The 18,782-nt window shown below is 41.6% G+C and overlaps 1 protein-coding gene across 2 annotated transcripts in view; it reads left to right on the plus strand.

Moving 5' to 3' along the window:
- The window catches only part of PAG1 (phosphoprotein membrane anchor with glycosphingolipid microdomains 1), a 150,789-nt gene extending 132,254 nt beyond the window's left edge, over window positions 1–18,535 (plus strand). For both annotated transcript variants that reach the window (XM_035277424.3, XM_002759026.6), the window contains exons 6-9: window positions 1,679–1,775; window positions 4,019–4,620; window positions 8,770–8,829; window positions 11,857–18,535. In XM_035277424.3, the coding sequence (XP_035133315.1) occupies window positions 1,679–1,775; window positions 4,019–4,620; window positions 8,770–8,829; window positions 11,857–12,219 (1,122 nt within the window). In that variant the 3' untranslated portion in view covers window positions 12,220–18,535. The remainder of the gene's footprint in view (window positions 1–1,678; window positions 1,776–4,018; window positions 4,621–8,769; window positions 8,830–11,856) is intronic.
- The last annotated feature ends 247 nt before the right edge of the window (window positions 18,536–18,782 follow it).

Consider the following 18,782-nt stretch of genomic DNA (forward strand, 5'->3'; position numbering starts at 1 on the left):
CCAACTAGCAAAGATTCATGTGCTGTTTACATCACAACTTTCCGGGTAGAATCCTGGAGCATGATGCGGCCTCTTGGAACATGCAGGCCTTGAAAAGGATAAGGAGCAAATCACATTTGCAGTGATTCAGACTGCAACCTGGGACAAGTTGGGTATTTTAAGAAATACTTGAACTACCAACTTGCTTTCTGACAACTCTTAGCTATAGCTGAGCCTTGCATATTGTTCCAGGTAATATCTACACATTCTAACCCTGCAGAAAACCAACTGTTGATGCCATTCTTCCCTCCAAATGTCCTAAGTTTATTTGTGAGAATAAGAAAGATTAGCAGGGCTGGGCACAGTGGATCATGCCTATATTCCCGGTACTTTGGGAGGCTGAGGTGGGCACATCGCTTGAAGCCAGGAATTCAAGACCAGCCTGAGCAGCACAGCAAGATCCCATCTCTTAAAGTTTGTTTCAGATTAGCCAAGTGTAGTGGCACATACCTGTAGTCCCACCTATTCCAGAGGCTGAGGCAGGAGGATCTCTTGGGCCCAGGAGTTTGAGGCTTCAGTGAGCTATAATCATGCCACTACGCTCCAGCCTGGGCAACAAGGTGAGACCTCATCTATACAAAAAAAAATGGTTTGCAGAGCTAATTTTCAGCATATTATTGTTTCTGTGAACCTAGAAGCCAGAGGCTTGGCTGGTTCTAAAATAGTTTCGGAAATCAAGAGCATTATCTATCTTTGACCAGATTTAAGTCTGTTCCCTTCACATGACAAAGGGTGATGCCTTTCCACATTTCTCATGGCATGGCACACTGTTACCAGTAATGATTTACAACACCTGTGTTGTAAGGATGAGGCTGCTGTCGTCTTTTTCAACCATCCCCTTCCCTGCCTTGAGCTAAGGGAACTGGTATCTCACAACCTGCCTGTAGCCCTGTGTAGATCACCAGGCAGGAAGCTCTGCACATGGCCTTGGAAGACTCCCAGTGCTCCTAAGGTCTGGGACAACACTGTCTACTAGAACTTTCCGCAGTGCTGGAAGTGTTCTGTGTCTCCTATTGGATATGGTATCCACTGGCCACATGTGGCTACTGAGTGCTTGAAATGTGACTAGTCAACAAGGAACTCAATTTAGTTTCTTTTATTTTACTTAATTTAAATCTAAAAACAGTAGCTCCCCTCAGTCTGTGGTTTTGATTTCTGTAGTTTCAGTTACCCACCTTCAACCACAATCCAAAAATAGGTGAGAACCATGCAAGATATTTTGAGAGACAGCACAGTCACATAACTTTTGTTACAATATAATTGTAGTTACTCTGTTTTATTATGTTGTTACTGCTAAACCTCTTACTGTGCTTAACTTGTAAATTAAACTTCATTGTAGGTGTAATATATATGGATAGGAAAAGACATAGTCTGTACAGGGTTCAGTATGACTCACGGTTTCAGGCATCCACTGGGGGTCTTGAAACGTGTTCTCTGTTTACACCGTGCTTTTGCCAGAGGTAGGAGGACATCCTGTTACCCCTGTTTGCTGATAAGAAAACTGGTGGGGGACTACTGGAGGAGATTCTGTTTTCTGTTTCTGCTGTTTTAATTTCTTTTTAAGCCATGGATCTCCTCTCCTCTGCAGTCCCGATTCTTAGAATGTGATGCATGTATTGTTGCTGTTGTTGTTTTTCAGCCTTCAGACAAAGAGATGTTCAGCCGCTCAGTTACTAGCCTCGCAACAGATGCACCTGTCAGCAGTGAGCAGAATGGGGCACTCACCAATGGGGACAGTAAGTTCTGCAAAAATACCAGCTTTCAACACGGGCCTCATCACCTATGAAAGTCCAAGGTTTCAAAATGTGTAGCTCAAAAAGTAGGAAATGTGTTATTGCTCACTTTTAGTATTACCAGCAGTTTTAGCAGAACACCTCGTTTGGATGGATAATACTACTTATTCATCCACTTCTGTGTGCCAGGCGTGTTCTAAGACTTGTAGGTGTCCTAATTCCTTTACCTTAACCCCATGAGATTACTGTTATTGATAATAATATCAGTACCTTTTAAGATAGCTATTATTACTATTCACAATTTAAAGGTGACAAAACTGCGCACATTGCTGCTGGAACAATATTACACAAGCCTCGTGCCTTAAAATGACAAAATGTGCTTGCAATTCCGGAGGTCGGGAGTCTGAAATGGGTCTCACCGGGCTATGGTGCATCATTAGGCCTGCAGTCCTTCCTGAAGCCTCAAGGAGAATCCATTGGCCTCTCCCTCATTCTCCATATCCTTCTCTGACCCTCTCCCTCCCTCTTACTTATAATGACCCCTGCGATTACATTGGACCCACCTGGATCATCCGGGCTTCCCTCTCGTCCCAGAGGCATCTAATTAGCAGCCTTCCAGCTGTAACCCTAGTCCCTCCATACCCCCACATAACATGACACATTCACAGGTTCCAGGAATTAGGAGGCAGACGTTTTTCAGGATGGTTCTGCCGTCCACAGAAATGTTGCTAATTTGCCTGATATCATAGAGTTAGTGGGCTAAGGATCTGTCATTGGAACCAGGCAGTCTGAGCCCTGGGCACACACTCAGCCACTCTGCATAACATGTACATCATGCATTGTATACTCTTGCTGATAGAAAGAACAGCTACATTTGCTTCACACTTTAGAGTTTACACTGTGCTTTCACCTGAGGTAGGAGGGCGTCCTGTTACCCCTGTTTGCCCATGAGGAAATGGTGGGGTAGTCAGGACACCAGTGCCTGTTCTCTGTCCACCATGATATAGACAATAGAACCAGAGAGCAAAAGTTCACCCCTCCGAAATGATCAGGGATTTCCAACACACATGAGTGTTGGTAAGTTCAGAAGGATTGGGGGATGCATTGTCATTTCTTCATGTACCCCTTGGAGACACTTTTCTTTTTTTTTTTTTTTTTTTTTTTTTGAGATAGAGTCTTGCTCTGTTACCAGGCTGGAGTGCAGTGGTACAATCTTGGCTCACTACAACCTCCACCTCACAGGTTCAAGTGATTCCCCTGCCTCAGCCTCCTGAATAGCTGAGACTACAGGTGTACAGTACCACGCCTGGCTAATTTTTTGTATTTCAGTAGAGATGGGGTTTCACCATGTTGGCCAGGATGGTCTCGATCTTCTGACCTCGTGATCCGCCCACGTTGGCCTCCCAAAGTGCTGAGATTAAAGGGGTGAGCCATCATGCCCAGCCCAGAGACACTATTTTTAATTCCCCCAAAGTGAGACACTAATGGAATAACTTGCTTGCTTTGTGTCCACATCCTAAGGGCAGGGCTTTCTGTTGCATTGAGTGATGTTCTGCGCACTCTGCACCATCCCTGGCAGGCACTCACAACATAGTTGACAAAGGGACAGCTGAATGGCTCCACACAACAGCATATCTGTGGCTGGCCAAGAATCTCACATTTGGTTTTTTTCTAATTTGAGGTAGGAATCTTGGTGGCAGGGTGAGATGGAAGAAGGGTATGAAGTGCCAGTCGCTTTGTGCTAATGGCTGAAGGGTACTGTTTGCCCTGTGATTTCCATTATGTCTGCCAAGCAAAAGTGATCTGTGTGAAAGGGGTGGCTACCAATAGTTCCCTCCACACAGGCAGGGGCCAGTGGGGCTGGGGAGTGTGGTCACTGCACGTGCCCCGTTTCTGGAGTCCAGCATCCCATAGTTTGGCTGCTTCAACCTGGTCACCTTCTGGTCACATTGGACACTGCCTATAAGACTCTCATCAGGAGTAGCATTAACTAAGGAAAGTAACTGTGAACTACATTTATACCCAAGATAACTTACGAAATATTGTATTGGGAGAGATATAATGGACAGCTTTATTTTAAGCTGTGATTAAAGTAGGATACTAACTGACGGTCATAACAACTATAATTTGTGCCAAAGACTTAAAAGAATGCATCTTGATTTAACCTAACTTTATATTACCTGATTCTCGGTAGTGATTATTGAAAGACTTGCCTTTCTCCACTTTTAATATGTCTGCTGCTTTAGTTCTTTCAGAGGACAGTACTCTGACCTGCATGCAGCATTACGAGGAAGTCCAGACGTCAGCTTCAGATCTGCTAGATTCCCAGGACAGCACAGGGAAGCCAAAATGTCATCAGAGTCGGGAGCTGCCCAGGATCCCTCCGGAGAGTGCAGTGGATAGCATGCTCACAGCGAGAAGTGTGGACGGGGACCAGGGGCTGGGGACAGAAGGGCCCTATGAAGTGCTCAAGGACAGCTCATCCCAAGAAAACATGGTGGAGGACTGCTTGTATGAAACTGTGAAAGAGATCAAGGAGGTGGCTGCAGCTGCACACCTGGAGAAAGGCCACAGTGGCAAGGCCAAGTCTACTTCTGCCTCAAAAGAGCTCCCAGTGCCCCAGACTGAAGGGAAAGCTGAGTTTGCTGAATATGCCTCGGTGGACAGAAACAAAAAATGTCGCCAAAGTGTTAACGCAGAGAGTATTCTTGGAAATTCATGTGATCCCGAAGAGGAGGCCCCACCACCTGTGCCGGTGAAGCTTCTGGACGAGAATGAAAACCTTCAGGAGAAGGAAGAGGGAGAGGCAGAAAAGAGTGCCACAGACAGGACCAGTGAAACTAACAAGGTGAGTGCTGGTGTTTTTGTTTTGCCTTTGTGGGCTCCAGTCCTGGTTAGGAATCTAGCTGGTTCTGGGTTGTTCTGGGAAATATCTGCAAACACTTTCCAGTTTGTTGAATGATGAGAGCTGTTTTCATGGAAGCTGTGTTTGGCTTTTTCCCCTTCCAAGTAATAAAATACCAAAAACTTGCATTTATCACATATTTCTCTCTCAACACCTTATTTGAATATTTTCACGTTTTTTCCATCATGTCTAATTAGGGCCAAGTCTCATTTGCTAAATAGAGAGACTGACTCATTGCCCACAGATCTCACGTATTCTGCTTGTTGACTACCTCTGCAGCATGGTGACCTTTACCCTTCCAGGATCCCCAAAATCAGCATGCATAGCAACAGGTACCACGAGAACCAACTCGCAGGCACCCATGGTTATGTCTGATTGTATAAACTTTCATATAAATCAATAGAAGATCTTATTTTATGACCATTTCTAAACTATAGTCTGTACTTCCTAAAGTTAGATATTCAGCAAATCTCTAAAATGCATTAGCAATCCACAGCCTTCTGTGCACATCTGATAGCTTGATATCTGCACCACAGCGAAGTTCACATCCCTAGTTGTCAAAATCTCTTTGGGATTTGACTAGCCCCATCTACTTCAGGGAACTAATATCTAATTTCTATTTTCCACACACAAAAAAAAGAGCAAGGTTTTCTCCTCTATTTAGATTTTAGTAGATGCAAGTAGCAGGTTAGCCAGTCACTAGTAGCCTTAAAAACCTTCCATAGTTCATGGACAGAGGTGAATACTCTGTTTGTATAGTTAGACCAAGAAAGTCATTCTTTTTGCAGTTCTCTGAATGGATTTCAACTGTTTGTAATATCCATGAAATCAGCTGTTGAGAGCACCACTAAAAGAGTTTATGAACATGTTCATAAAATGCAAAAATGCAGTCCAATTTTTTGCCCTTCATATAACCAAAGACAATAAACCTGATGTGAAGTTCACACTGCCTAAACCAGATAAAGCTTTTTACTTACAAGCATATAAGAAGGTGAGTTGTCTAACCATTGCTCATAAACAATTTTCCCAGATTTCACATTAGAAACTGGAAATACTCATCTAGAAACAAAATTCTCTTTCCACAATATAGTAAAAAATGAGTAATCCATCATCTTTATATAAACAACCCCAATTTTAAATGAGTTGAGAGTTTGAAGTATTTAATATTCATTCATTTATTTAACAAAAGATCTTAATGAATACCTGCTGTGTGCCACACAGTCTTCTAGGTGCTGGAAACAAATCAGGTACATGAACAAAATCCCTGCTCTGTGGAACTTATAATGGGAAGAGACAGACATTAAATTTAAAGTTTATAAGAGAAAAAATTAGAACTGAATAAGGAGGACTGAGAAAACAGGTAGGGAGTACAGTTTTGGATAGAGTGGACAGGGTCTGCCCAGCTATGAAGGTGACGGTGACGTCTGAGTTAAGGAGGTGAGGAAGTGAGGTTTGTGCTTTTGTGGAAACAGCACATGAAGCAGAGGGGATGACCAGTGTGAGGCCCCTGAGGCTAGAGTTTGCCTGGCTTTTTAAGGGAAAAAGAAGAGGACTGGTATGGCTAGAGAGGGAAGAGCAAGGACAACAGTGAAGAGAAAGGGAACCAGGGCTCGATCCTGGGTGGCCTTGGCTTATAGTCTGAATAGTAATAATGTCACTAGAGTCCCAAGCAGCAGGATGGCACAACCGGCCTATGTTTTCAAAGAATCCCTCTGGCTCCAGTTTTGAAATAGACTATAAAGGGTGGAAGTGTGGAGACCAACTGGGTGGTGATGCTAATAAACCAGCTCAGAAATGGTGGTGGCCTGGATCAGGGCAGAGGCAGCAGAGGTGATGGGAAAAGCTAAGCCAGAGCCAATAGATTTGCCAATGGATCCTATGTGTGGTGAAATGAAGAAGAGGCAGTGACGAGTACAAGGCTGGGTCCAACATACAGGAAAGATGGAATCGCCATTAACTGAAATGAAGAGGATACAGGCAGAGCAGGTTTTGTGCGGAGATCCAGCATTCAGTGTTACATATGTTTAGCTTGAGATACCGATTGGACTTCCAAATAGAGCTTATCAGATGGTAGCTGGATTGATACGCCAAGTTAAGAGGAAAGGCCAGGGCTGGATTTGCTGATGTGGGAGTCATCCACAGAATGTGGCTTTAAAAGCCAGGAGATTGGATGAGGTCACAGGAAAGGCGAATATAAAGAGAGGCTGGAAGAGTTCCAACAGTAGAGATCTGGAAAAGGAACCAGCAGACGAGACCAAGGCAGGAAACAAAAACAGGAAAGTTGTAGAGTCCTGGAAGCCAGTGAAGAACGTGTCCAGGGAGGAAGGAGTGGCAGGCCGCTCTGCTGAGTGGGGCGGGTAGGGCAGGGAAGATGAGTCCCGTTGGTCCCTTGAGAAGAGCAGTCTCTGGGGAGTGGTAGAGGCAGAAACGTGACCTAAATGGATTAGAAAGAGAATAAGAAGAGAAAAATTGTTTGGCTGACTTTTTAAAAGATTTTGCTATAAAGAAGTGAGACAGGCTGGTTGCAGTGACTCATGCCTGTAATCTTAACACTTTGAGAGGCTGAGGTGGGTGGATCACTTGAAACCAGGAATTTAAGACCAGGCTGGGCAATGCAGCAGAACCCCACCTCTATAAAAAATACAAAAATTAGCTGGGCATGGTGGTGTGTGCCTGTAGTCCCAGCTACTTGGGAGGCTGAGGTGGAAGAATGGCTTGAACCTGGGACATCATGACTGCAGTGAGCCAAGGTCACGGCACTGCATCCCAGCCTGGATGACAGAATGAGGCCCTGTCTCAAAAAAAAAAAAAAAAAAAAAGTGAGATAATGAGTAGGTAGAACTTCAGAATAGGACTGGGTTTGTTTTATTTTTAGAATGAGAGAAACAACAGCATGTTTGCATGTGGTCTGGAATGGTCCCACACTGGGAGAATTGTTGGCACAATTTAACAAAGACAAAATAGATGAATGAAGAAGCTGAGGGTAGGGATAGGAGTTCATAGAAATTTCTTATGATTCCTTCAGTTTTCTTAGCCAACTAGGAAGCAAGGTCATCTGCTCAGAGTGAAGATGGGTGAGAAGGTGTTGGAAGTTTGGGGCAAAGAGGGGAAGATGCAAAGTAGACTTTGAGTTGAGCAGAGACCGGGTGTATTGGGGAAGCATCGATGATACGAAACTGCTGTAAGGGCTCACTAGAGGGTTAAGTTCACATATCATTGGCAGTTGACTATGGAGCTTAAGCTTAGTAAAGCAGTGAAGGACACCATGGAGAAGAGCAGGCGTTGAAAACATGAATGGGTCCCGGTGGTATTGAAGGAGCATTGGAACTGGGTTATAGGAGTGAGCTTTGACAATGAGCGCTGCTCTGAAAGGGTTGCAGGGAGTTGGGCTGGTGGAGAGGCTGTGGTTTAGAAAGGCCTGGTGTGCAGCCATGAGGGTGCCGAGGCCGGGGGTGGGCATGGACAGGGAACACAGATAGAGCACAAGATCCGTGGGGCCAGGGCAAGTCAAGGAACTAAAGGGTGGGAGTTAGAAGGATACACATTTGTTGAGGTCACCAAAAATTAAGACAAGGGATGTGTTAGAGAATCAGTAAATCAAGAGCCAAAATCATTGAGAAATCAGATAGGGGGCAAGACACAAAATGGGAGTGCATTTCACCATTAGCTTTGACATTTCCAGATGACTTAAGGATCTTTCTGATGACTGCTAACTGTAGAAGTATAAAATTCAGCCATTTAATGAACACCATGTTTTTAAATATTAGTCCTCCATGAATGACCAATCTTTCAGTGACAATTAGGAATTGAAACAACAGTATAGATAATTATTTTGGCTTATTTGTACCCACAGATCCAAATACAAAATGAGAGGACATTTCTCTAAGGATGATGCTAGTAGATATCACTGAACATTGCACATGTAGTAATAGATTGCTTAAGTGTTTGTTTCTCAGGGCTTCCCATAACTTCTTTGTGGTTCCCTAAAAATCATTTGAAGACATTTTTAGACAGATAAGAGAAAACATGTGCAAAAGAAAGGTCAGATGTTAACGTCAAACTGCTTTCCTCGGCTTGTGTTCGTTCCCACAGAGATTTAGCTCATTGTCATACAAGTCTCGGGAGGAAGACCCCACTCTCACAGAAGAAGAGGTAAGTTTCGTTTCTTTTTAAAAAGAGAAAACTCCTGTAGTAAGGAATAGAGCTTCTCCTCTTGAATAAATGCACTGTAATGTTACCCTTTGAAAGAGCTGAAATATTCTCTACACCTACGTTTGGAGATCAAGACTTGGGTTGTTGGTTTTATAATGGCTCGGAGAGACTGATGGGCAGGTTGTAAGACCAGAAGGATGCTTAGGAAAAGAAACTGAGCAGGAAAGCAGGGTCAGGGTCAGGAAAAATAGAGAGGGCAGGGGAGGAGAGCAAGAAGAGAGAAACTCCACATGGGAGCAGTCAGCCGTCAGGCAGAACATATCAGAAGGAAATGAATTGTGGGTTGGAAAATTTGGGAAATTAGAATAGGTGGGTGTAGGGAATTTGCTCCTGCCTAGGAGACAGAAAGAGGAGTCTCTGTGTGGAAATCTGGATGCTGAGAGCAGAAAACTTCAGTAAGTACCATTCCACCCTGAAGGTAGGGTCAGGCATAGCAGCCAACAAGAGCAGATCACATATTCCCAAGCATCAGGGAGCAAAATCCACAGGTTAGATTTTCGGTGAAGAGTTCAAGTTGTTAAAGCCAGTAAATGTATATGTATGTGTATATGTTAAACAGTTCAGTCTGAAACTGAGATCTGAGCTTTATGTACTATTATCCCAATTTAACAGAATGTTGTGGAAATGATTGATTATAAAAAGAAGAGAAATGGGAAAAAGGAAGAGGGTAACATGAGAATATAGCAACAATTTACAGACTGAGGAAAGAAGATGAAAGTTCTAAAGAGAAAAATTGAGAAGCTAAATAGTAAGGGGACTGAAAGAGAAACCTGTATACAAAATAAAAATAGTAGTCATAGAAAACAAATAATCAAAAGGAATATTAGAAGACTCAAGAAGCTTTTATAAAAGTCGAAATGTACAGTGAGACCCTCTACACACTAGGTTCATTCCCAGAGTCAATATTATTTTGCAAGTTAATAAATGAGGACAAAGGCCAAGAAGACCAAGTGCTCTTACAAAGAGTGAGGGGCCTTAATGGCAGGGACCATGGGGAAGAAAGCTGATGGAGCGGCAAACGGCGGTGAGGGGCGGGCTCATTGTTGTGATCTAGGTCAAGGCACGTTTGTCGTCCTTGATGTTACCTTTGAAAGTGAGGAATAAACTGGCATGCCGTCTCCCCTCACCACTGTCATCCACTGTTTACCCTTTTATAATCTGTCCATATATAATTTTTGGCTTGGACCACCATTTAGAGAATAAATTCCGTGTTTGCACTTCATTATAAACAGCAGTGAATTTTTTTTATTCTCCTTAAATTCAAAGAAATTTCTTTGAATTATAATTCTTCTATTTTGAGAGCAGTTTTTTAATTAAAATCTCTAAGGTGAGAATATTAATAATTTAATATTCATTAGGATAGTCAGATCCACATGGCAAGAGTTTTCCAAAGACTGTTTTTCTGAACTGTTACCCTTGGATCACGAAGGCCTAACCAAAGTGAGCCAGCCACCAGCCTGTATTGAAAAGTTCTCATGCAAATGACCAGTTAGCATGTGGCGAGCCTGTCTTAAGAAGCTTTTGAGGCCAGCTGGAACTTCACCCACAGTATGTGAGAAAAGTGAAAGCAGGAAAATGTCCCTTGGCACTTGGGAAGCCAAGCATCTGTCAGGAAGCATGTTCATGTATTTCCTGGGTATTTGAATGAATCAAATCACTGTGTTAAAAATAAACACAGGTATAATGAAGGGTATTTTTACTTATTTCCAACCATGATTTTTTACAATAAAATAATACTCCCCAAAAGTTTCCTAATCAATACATTTAACCTTCACCATCTCTGTTGATATCAGAGGTGATACAGGATTTATTAGTGAGACTGGGAGGGTGTGCTTGGAAAACCACTGGCTCTTACCATAGGAAATAGTATCCTGTAAGTTGTCATTTCTGACTTGGCTGGTTGCAAGCAAGAATGAGTTTTCCCACCAAAGAAAACTAGATCTGGACTGTCAGTGTCTGTTTACCCACTAATATGCAACTAAATCAGAAAATAATGGCCAGGCGTGGTGGCTCACGCCTGTAATCCCAGCACTTTGGAGGCCAGGATGGGCAGATCACCTGAGGTCAGGAGTTCAAGACCAGCCTGGCCAACATGGTGAAACTCCATCACTACTAAAAATACAAAAATTAGCCAGGTGTGGTGGCAGGTGCCTGTAGTACCAGCTTCTCGGGAGGCTGAGGCAAGAGAATCGCTTGAACCTGTGAGGCAGAGGTTGCAGTGAGCCTAGATCCACCATTGTACTCCAGCCTATGAGAAAAGAGTGAGACTTCATCTCAAAATAATAATAACAATAATAATAATAGGAATACCCTTTCAAATATATGTGTGCCACCAATGAGCATCCAGCCACTGCTCTTGGAGACTATGTGATGCAGGAAGCGTAGAGTAGTCTAATTCAATGGCGCTCACACTTTACTGGCCCTCAGAATCAGCACCAGTTGCTGGGACCCCACTCCAAGGTTCTGATTTGGGGACTCTGGGATGAGGCCTGAGAATTTCCCTTTCTGACAGATTCCCAGATCCTGCTGCTGGTGGTTTACTGCCTACACTTTGAGAATCACTGGTCTACTATGTGTTTTCCGTCCTCGTTTGTAAAGCAGTGGGGCCCTTTTTTAGGCAAAATATCATTCTGATGTAGAAGTGAAATAAAACAATGCTGTGGTCAGGTCCCCTGGGGCTTGAGGAGCTTCCCACTCCGCCTCTCCTCAAATTCCTCTGCAGACCCAAGAGAACTGAGTTTTCATGAAATCAAGGGAATATGACTGATCTAGTTAACACAGTTGAAGATAATATGTATAATTATTCTCTAGTAATGTGCTCCATAATTAGTACGGATAAGAAAGAACAAATCTTTAAGGAGCACACACACGCAGAAGCCCGGGAATGCTCAGTATGTAGCTTGTCACTAACAAGAGGGAGAGGGAGTCACAGCTGGAAGTTTGTTCAACCCTCCCTTTGTTTCCTAGATCTCAGCCATGTACTCATCGGTGAATAAACCTGGACAGTTAGTGAATAAATTGGGACAGTCGCTTACAGTACCAGAGTCCACCTACACCTCCATTCAAGGGGCTCCTCAGAGGTCACCCTCCTCCTGTAATGATCTCTATGCTACTGTTAAGGACTTCGAAAAAACTTCAAACAGCACACTTCCACTAGCAGGGAGGCCTGGCGAGGAGCCAGAGCCTGATTATGAAGCGATACAGACTCTCAACAGAGAGGAAGAAAAGGCCACCCTGGGGACCAATGGCCACCATGGTCTCGTCCCAAAGGAGAACGACTATGAGAGCATTAGTGACTTGCAGCAAGGCAGAGATGTCACCAGACTCTAGCAACCCAGAAGATAGCCCTGGGTAGCCTGTGACGATCAGCATCTGGGGACGTTTCTTCCATGGAAGAGAAGAAGTGACACAGACCTATACTTCACATGCTGCTTTAGTCACCTGAAGCTGGTTGGAGAGGCCCTGACTGTTCTCCCAGTTGTTCAGTTTCTGAGACAGAGAGATACAGACCAGGTGCACCTGAGAGTGTGCCCCTGCCTGCCAGACAGACAGGCACACCCAAACGTATCTCCCTCCTGCACCCTCACTCATGAGCTGTCAGTGGTCTCATCCTATTAGTGAGGAAAGCCAGGCTGTATGGAAAAACTGCACCCACCGAGGACCACAATGCCCCCCGCCTAACGTACTGCCATTTGGAAGAGCCAGGTTTTTCTTCCTCTCTTTCCTTTTCTCTGTCTGCTATTGATTTTAAAATGTAAAGCTTTTCCCCCTCAAAATGTCCAGATTTCTATGGTTCATTCCAAGGAAATTTTCACACGAGGCTTGGCCTTTGCCTTCAATGGAGGTGTCTTAGGGTGGCAACAAACTGTGGCTGCTGCTTTCTGCCCAGCTCACCGGTCCTGGGGATCTGGACCCTGCAGGTGAATGGGACTGCGGAGGGACGTCCCTGGAGTCTCTTCCATCTTTGTTTCTTCTTATTTTGGCACCTTCTATCAGCAGCCTCTCCCCAAAGTACTTGAAGTCAGTTTTAGATGCTTTATTTTATTTTTCTAGTCAAAATCATTTTCCCCCAATGTTTGAAAACTCATTCAAGCCTTTTCAGTATTTTCCATGAGTATTGTGGTACTTCTATACTAGTTTAAGCCCGGAGCTCATTCCTTCAAAACAGAGAGCCTTAATCTTTATGTTGGGACCCAGACCACATATTTGGACGGCAGCCATACATCCATCTCTGAAGGGCTGTGGACATGAATGTGTGTTTCCCACGGTCTCCGCTGCCCACACTAACAGTGTGGCATCTTATAAGTTAACTGCTACCCTAAGGTCATCTAAGATTAAAATATAAACATTTATTTTTGTTATGTAAGTTTATAAGATGTTTTATGTTTAATGCCTACTTTCTCAAAAGTGCCAGAAAAAAATGTATATTAACTATTTTGATTTTAGGTACAATGATTTATACTCTACTTTTGAAAAGATATTATAAAGCACATAAGCTAGGTCATTACAAGGAGCTGTTATCTTTTTTCTAATCAGATGTTTAAAACATTGACGGTTTTTAAAGACAGCTTTTTAAATGGTACTTGGAGCTCCTGATCCAAATTACCTAGACCCCTAGAGAAATAAATGGTATAGACATAATCGTTTTCAGTGGTTTATGGTGGGCAATATTGAATTATTTGAAATGGTAAATGTGGAAAGAAGAACAAAATATATGATCAGAGATGGCTGTGAATTATAAATCTCATAAAAGTGTCATAATTCCATTAAGGTTTAATTACATTTTTTCAGAAAACAGTGATGAATTCTGCAGTCCAGTGCTTACCAATGCAAATTGTCTATTGGAATCTTTTTCCTCTATTTTACAAACATCAGTGGCTGAAATAACTCGGATTAAGAGCTCAGCCTGGTTTGAATCGAATCATCTCGTTAGCCCTTATAAGGCCAGCATTAGGAAACTTGTTCACTTTTCGTTTTCAAAGGAGCCTGGTTGAAGTGCTATTATGAGTGTGGGCGACGGAAAGGCAGCTTTTCCTACACTGATAAAGAAAAAAATGAGGAAATTACTGCATCCCATTGTGACGTCTGTGACTTTTTGGATTTAATAATATAGCTGTTTTTCTCCTTTATGACAAAGCATATAATTGGGAGGATGAAGTGTCTTAAAAATTGTAGAGACCAGCTCATTGGAATGTTTTTCCATCCCTGTATTCATGGCTTGACTTTGTGACTGCTCTACGTTGCATTTCTGACATTGTGGGGTGAGCTATGTTGAGGTGAGCTGGCTGGCTGTCATTATTTTTCAATCATCTTGGTCTCTCCCACTAAGAAATCACGTGCATAAGCACAATCATCATTGATTAGAAGATCATGGCAGAATACCCTCGGATTAGAGAGAAGTTTGTACCTTGCATTTCTCTGAATTCCAGTCTCTGCTTTTTGCCTGGTGATTTTCACTCCTTTGTATTAATGACTTTGACCCAGCAATCTCTCATGTGACCGGGTTCTATAGTACATGGTAACAGCTGAGTCATGTTACACACCTAGCATTGTACATGCTGAATGACATCCTTTATAGGCACCTTACAGCTCAAAAATTTCATTTCATAGCATGCCTTACTTATCACCAGGAAAGGGGTATGATCTCTAAAGTAAAAAAACTCTTTTAATAGAAAGCTCATAAATAATTATGTCACTTTACAATTTCATTACCAAAATTTCACCCAGAAGTTTTCAAATGTTAGTTCTGCAATGGCCAAATATACACTGAAATACACCTCTTAACTTGAGAACAAGTGGTTAGAATAACTTGTGATATAAGCATTTTCAGTGGACTTTTAAAGGAACTCTTTAAGGCCCTCCAGCCAAAACGCTAAAAGAATAACTGGTAGCACAGGCCATGAGGGTTGGGAGAGAGAGAAGCAGAGTAAACCTTAGTAAGATTGCTCAGCTCTTTGGAACACCGGCTATTTTACTGAAGTATATTTACTTCAATATATAAACTTCATATAAATGGTGAGGTATCATCACCGTTTTGACTGTAGAGTATAGTTTTTCATAAATTTCATCACATTTACTTTGTTCAGAATCTGTGCTTGGATCTTTGAGTTGGACAAAAGCCTATGGCTTCTTTTAAAAAGTTTCATCTTGAGCTAATACTACAGTTTAAATAAAATGTATGAAAGGTAGTCATCAAAACAATATATTTAAAATTCTATCTTGACATCCATTTTTACAAACAATGATAATAGGTTATGTGAAGTTTAAAAATAAATTTTAGGATATGTTTTTATCTTATAAGTAAGAATTATAAATCTATCTCAGTTAGAAGTAGAATCTTTGTTTTTATTCAGGTATTTTGAAAGTTTAGAAGCATTTCGTATGCTGTTTTTTGGTATTTCTTAAGTATAGTCAACAGGAAAGGGTAACCTGTTTTATGTGAAATTTTTTAATTTGTCAAAATTTTTTAGTATGTCTACTTTCTGAAATCGTCGCAATATCCTGTCTGAATCCTAGGCAGATAACTACAGAAGAACAAAATGCTATATAGAAAAGAAAACATTTGAGGAAATCTTAAATTCTATAAGAAAGCAATTCTTGCAAGAATGTTGGCTACATATACTTTTTCTGTCCTGAATGAATTACATCATTATGTCTGCTAAAGCTTTTGAAGCGAGCACTATTCTTTCTGGGAAAAAGGCTAATTACTGATTTATCTGCCCTCAAAATCCCAGAGTTAATTCTAATTGAGTACCAAATTAACAGTGAGTAGTTAGCACAGAGAACTAAAATTTAACCACATTATGTCACTACATATATTTCTCTTGATTTTTATTTTGCCAATTACAGCATTTACTTATCTTAACCAATAACAAACTACACACACACACATATACACACATACATACATGTGTGTGTATATACTTGACTCTGACACAACTCTGGTGCTAGATTAGGATATGTTCTATTATGTATTTTGAATGTTTATCCTGCTAGTATGATGAACTTTTGTCAGAAAAGTAGCATTAGAAGAAACAGTTTTTAAATCATTTTCATTTGGTAATTATGGGAACATCTTGAGTTGCTCTCATTTAATTTTTCCAATTAATACATTCAGATGTTAAATTGCATCCATAATTCTCTTGGCTGAAAAACAGTGGGATTTTAAGACTATTTTGTTATATATGTGATTGACTTCTGACTCAACCTGAGAGGAGGAAATGTAAAGAGGGTACTTCTCAGATAAGTGTTTGAGAAGAGATTTGGCCTAAAGAGAGTGGTAGCCTTGAGCCAGGATGAAGCCAGGGCAAGGTAACTCCCCAGGAGCAGGAGCAGAGGTCGGTCACCTGTGGCATTCTGTTTCATTCCCTTTTAAAACTGTGAGCTTTTACAGGCAGTGTGAAACATCAGCCGGTAGCAGTGTGATAGGATGTGCACAAAAGCTGGTCTGATACCATGGCTATAATTACACAGCTTTAGTTCAATTAGGATTTTGAATTCAGATTTTGTAAATGAGCAAATGACCTTTTTTTTTTTAGTGCTCCTTGTAATAGTTAATATGAGTCCGTGCAATCTTGTGATGCCATTCTTCTGAAGCTGTTGATTTACGGTACCCAGCCAGCTTAGCTTTGGCTGCTGGAAGCACAGTAGGTACTGATGGTTATTTCCTGGAAATCTTGACAGGCTTATTGTACTGTGTAATGGGGAAAAGTTGAAGTGTAGTGTTTGGTGTTAATAAGCGACTGATGTGAAAATAGGAACATGTGTCTATAATATCAAATATGGCTTTATTTGCAGTGAAATCTAAATTCCTTATTCTACGGTACTATTTCCATGCCCTGTGTTGTATCTTCTCCTAAGCACATTTTTCCTGACAGTGGCTTTAGGCAAGTTTAACACACTCAGACTGAAAGTGTTTAACTTAAAGAGATCAGTCCAGAAACCATGATGAATTAGAATCTTTATCTGGAATTACCAAAGTAAAATTTAAAATCATAGTCCAGAAGAGAACAAATATTCATGCTTGTTTGCATTATCCTACTGCTCATTTTTAGGTCTGTGTTTACATCCAGTCTCTACTATTTGTGAGGTATGTTATTTATTTTCTTCAAGTTTTTCTTTGACTTAACTGAAAAATAATATTCCAAATTCTTCTTAATGTAATATGAAAAGAGAAATACAATTTTTGTGTAAAAGACAGTTTTAAAAAAGCATTCAATTCAGTAATCATTCCTCCTAATGCAGGAAGATTTTGTTTGGCTTGCTAGCTACATACTGTGGGTATTCTGTTAACTGTGCTGTGCTTAGGTTACCTCATATCACCTTGCATAATCATGTGTGACAGAGGTTGCTAATTGTCATTTCTCAGATGACCATATGTTACATTGGCAGCAGTAAAAGGTTTTCATGTTGTTACCTTTTCAATAATTGTGTTGTATTAACATGCCTCATATTTTCTGGGAAAACTTGAAGTATAGCTAAACAAAAAAGGTCTGTTATAAATAGGAATTGGCATTTCATTGTTAATACATTTTTTCCTCATAAAAATATTTATACGAAAAGTGATGTATTGTCTATTACATGGGCCCAATCAGTATTAAAGTACTCCCCTTACTCAAAAATGTTTAAAAAAATAATTCATGACCACTTAGTAGCATTTTCATTCGTTGTTTCAAAAGGTCTTTGTAATGGTCAAATTGTCCAGTTCACAAAAGAGTGAGAAAGTTGTTTTCAGTACTGGGAATTTGTAAACCTTAGTTTTAAGTCCAAAAATATTTCTTATTAGCTTAAACATTTTTGCGATTACTTTTCCCTCCTCAGCTCTAGTCCTTTGAAGGAGTAAGTCTAAAGAATGAGGCCATGAAGTCACTATTTCCTCTCACCTCAGTTTGCCTCCTGGTACTTAGCTGGACTGTCACTCCGTACAGCAATACCCCTGGCTGGGTCTCTTCTTCACTCAGCCCTCTGAGTCTACTATTCACAAGACATGCCATTATGTCTTTCCAGTACTGATCACAATGCTGCCATATCTCAGACTCTGCCAGCCGGCATAGAACCATGCCTCATCACAGCGGGGTGAGCAGACAGTTCTGCCCAACTCACAGGCTGCCAGGATGAGGCCACAGGTCCACCTAGGGCGGCAGGTGCTAGTGCTATTTGTCATGAGTTTTGCCAAAACATGTATACTGTTTCTCACCTCTTTTGTAAGAATGGTTGACACTGAGGGGCCATGGAAAAGAACTTTTAAAAAATTATGTGGTGGAATCAAACTCACAAAGGCAGAAACGTGAGTGCCATGCTCTATCCAAGTAAGCTCAGTGTTCCCCTCAGTGCTTTGTATCTGGCCTGGGTCTCCTCAAGTTCCAGGGAAGCAGCAGCCCCCACTGTCCAGCGTGTGGAAGGTAGATCCTTATGACAACAGGAGACCTACAGTTACCAAAAAGAAAAAGGAAGCTAAGGATTGTGAAGGGGAAGAAATCCTTCTCATAAGAAGTAATCATTTTTAGGCCAGGTGCAGCAGCTCATGCCTGTAATCACAGCACTTTGAGAGGCCAAGGCAGGTGGATCACTTGAGGTCAAGAGTTCGAGACCAGTCTAGCCAACATGATGAAACCCCACCTCTAGTAAAAATACAAAAAAAAAAAAATTAGCCAGGCATGTTGGCACGTGCCTGTAGTTTGAGCTACTCAAGAGGCTGAGGCAGGAGACTCACTTGAACCTGGGAGGCAGAGGTTGCAGTGAGCTGAGATTGCACCACTGCCCTCCAGCCTGAGCAACAGAGTGCGAAAAAAAAAACCACAATTTTTAAAGTAAACCGAGTGTAAAATGTTTTTGCCATGAAGCCATTGCACCCTCTCCCCCAGGAAACAGTGCCTAAGGATGATGTCAAGTTA

This window comes from Callithrix jacchus, chromosome 16 (genome assembly GCF_049354715.1).
Source record: "Callithrix jacchus isolate 240 chromosome 16, calJac240_pri, whole genome shotgun sequence".
NCBI lineage: Eukaryota > Metazoa > Chordata > Mammalia > Primates > Cebidae > Callithrix > Callithrix jacchus.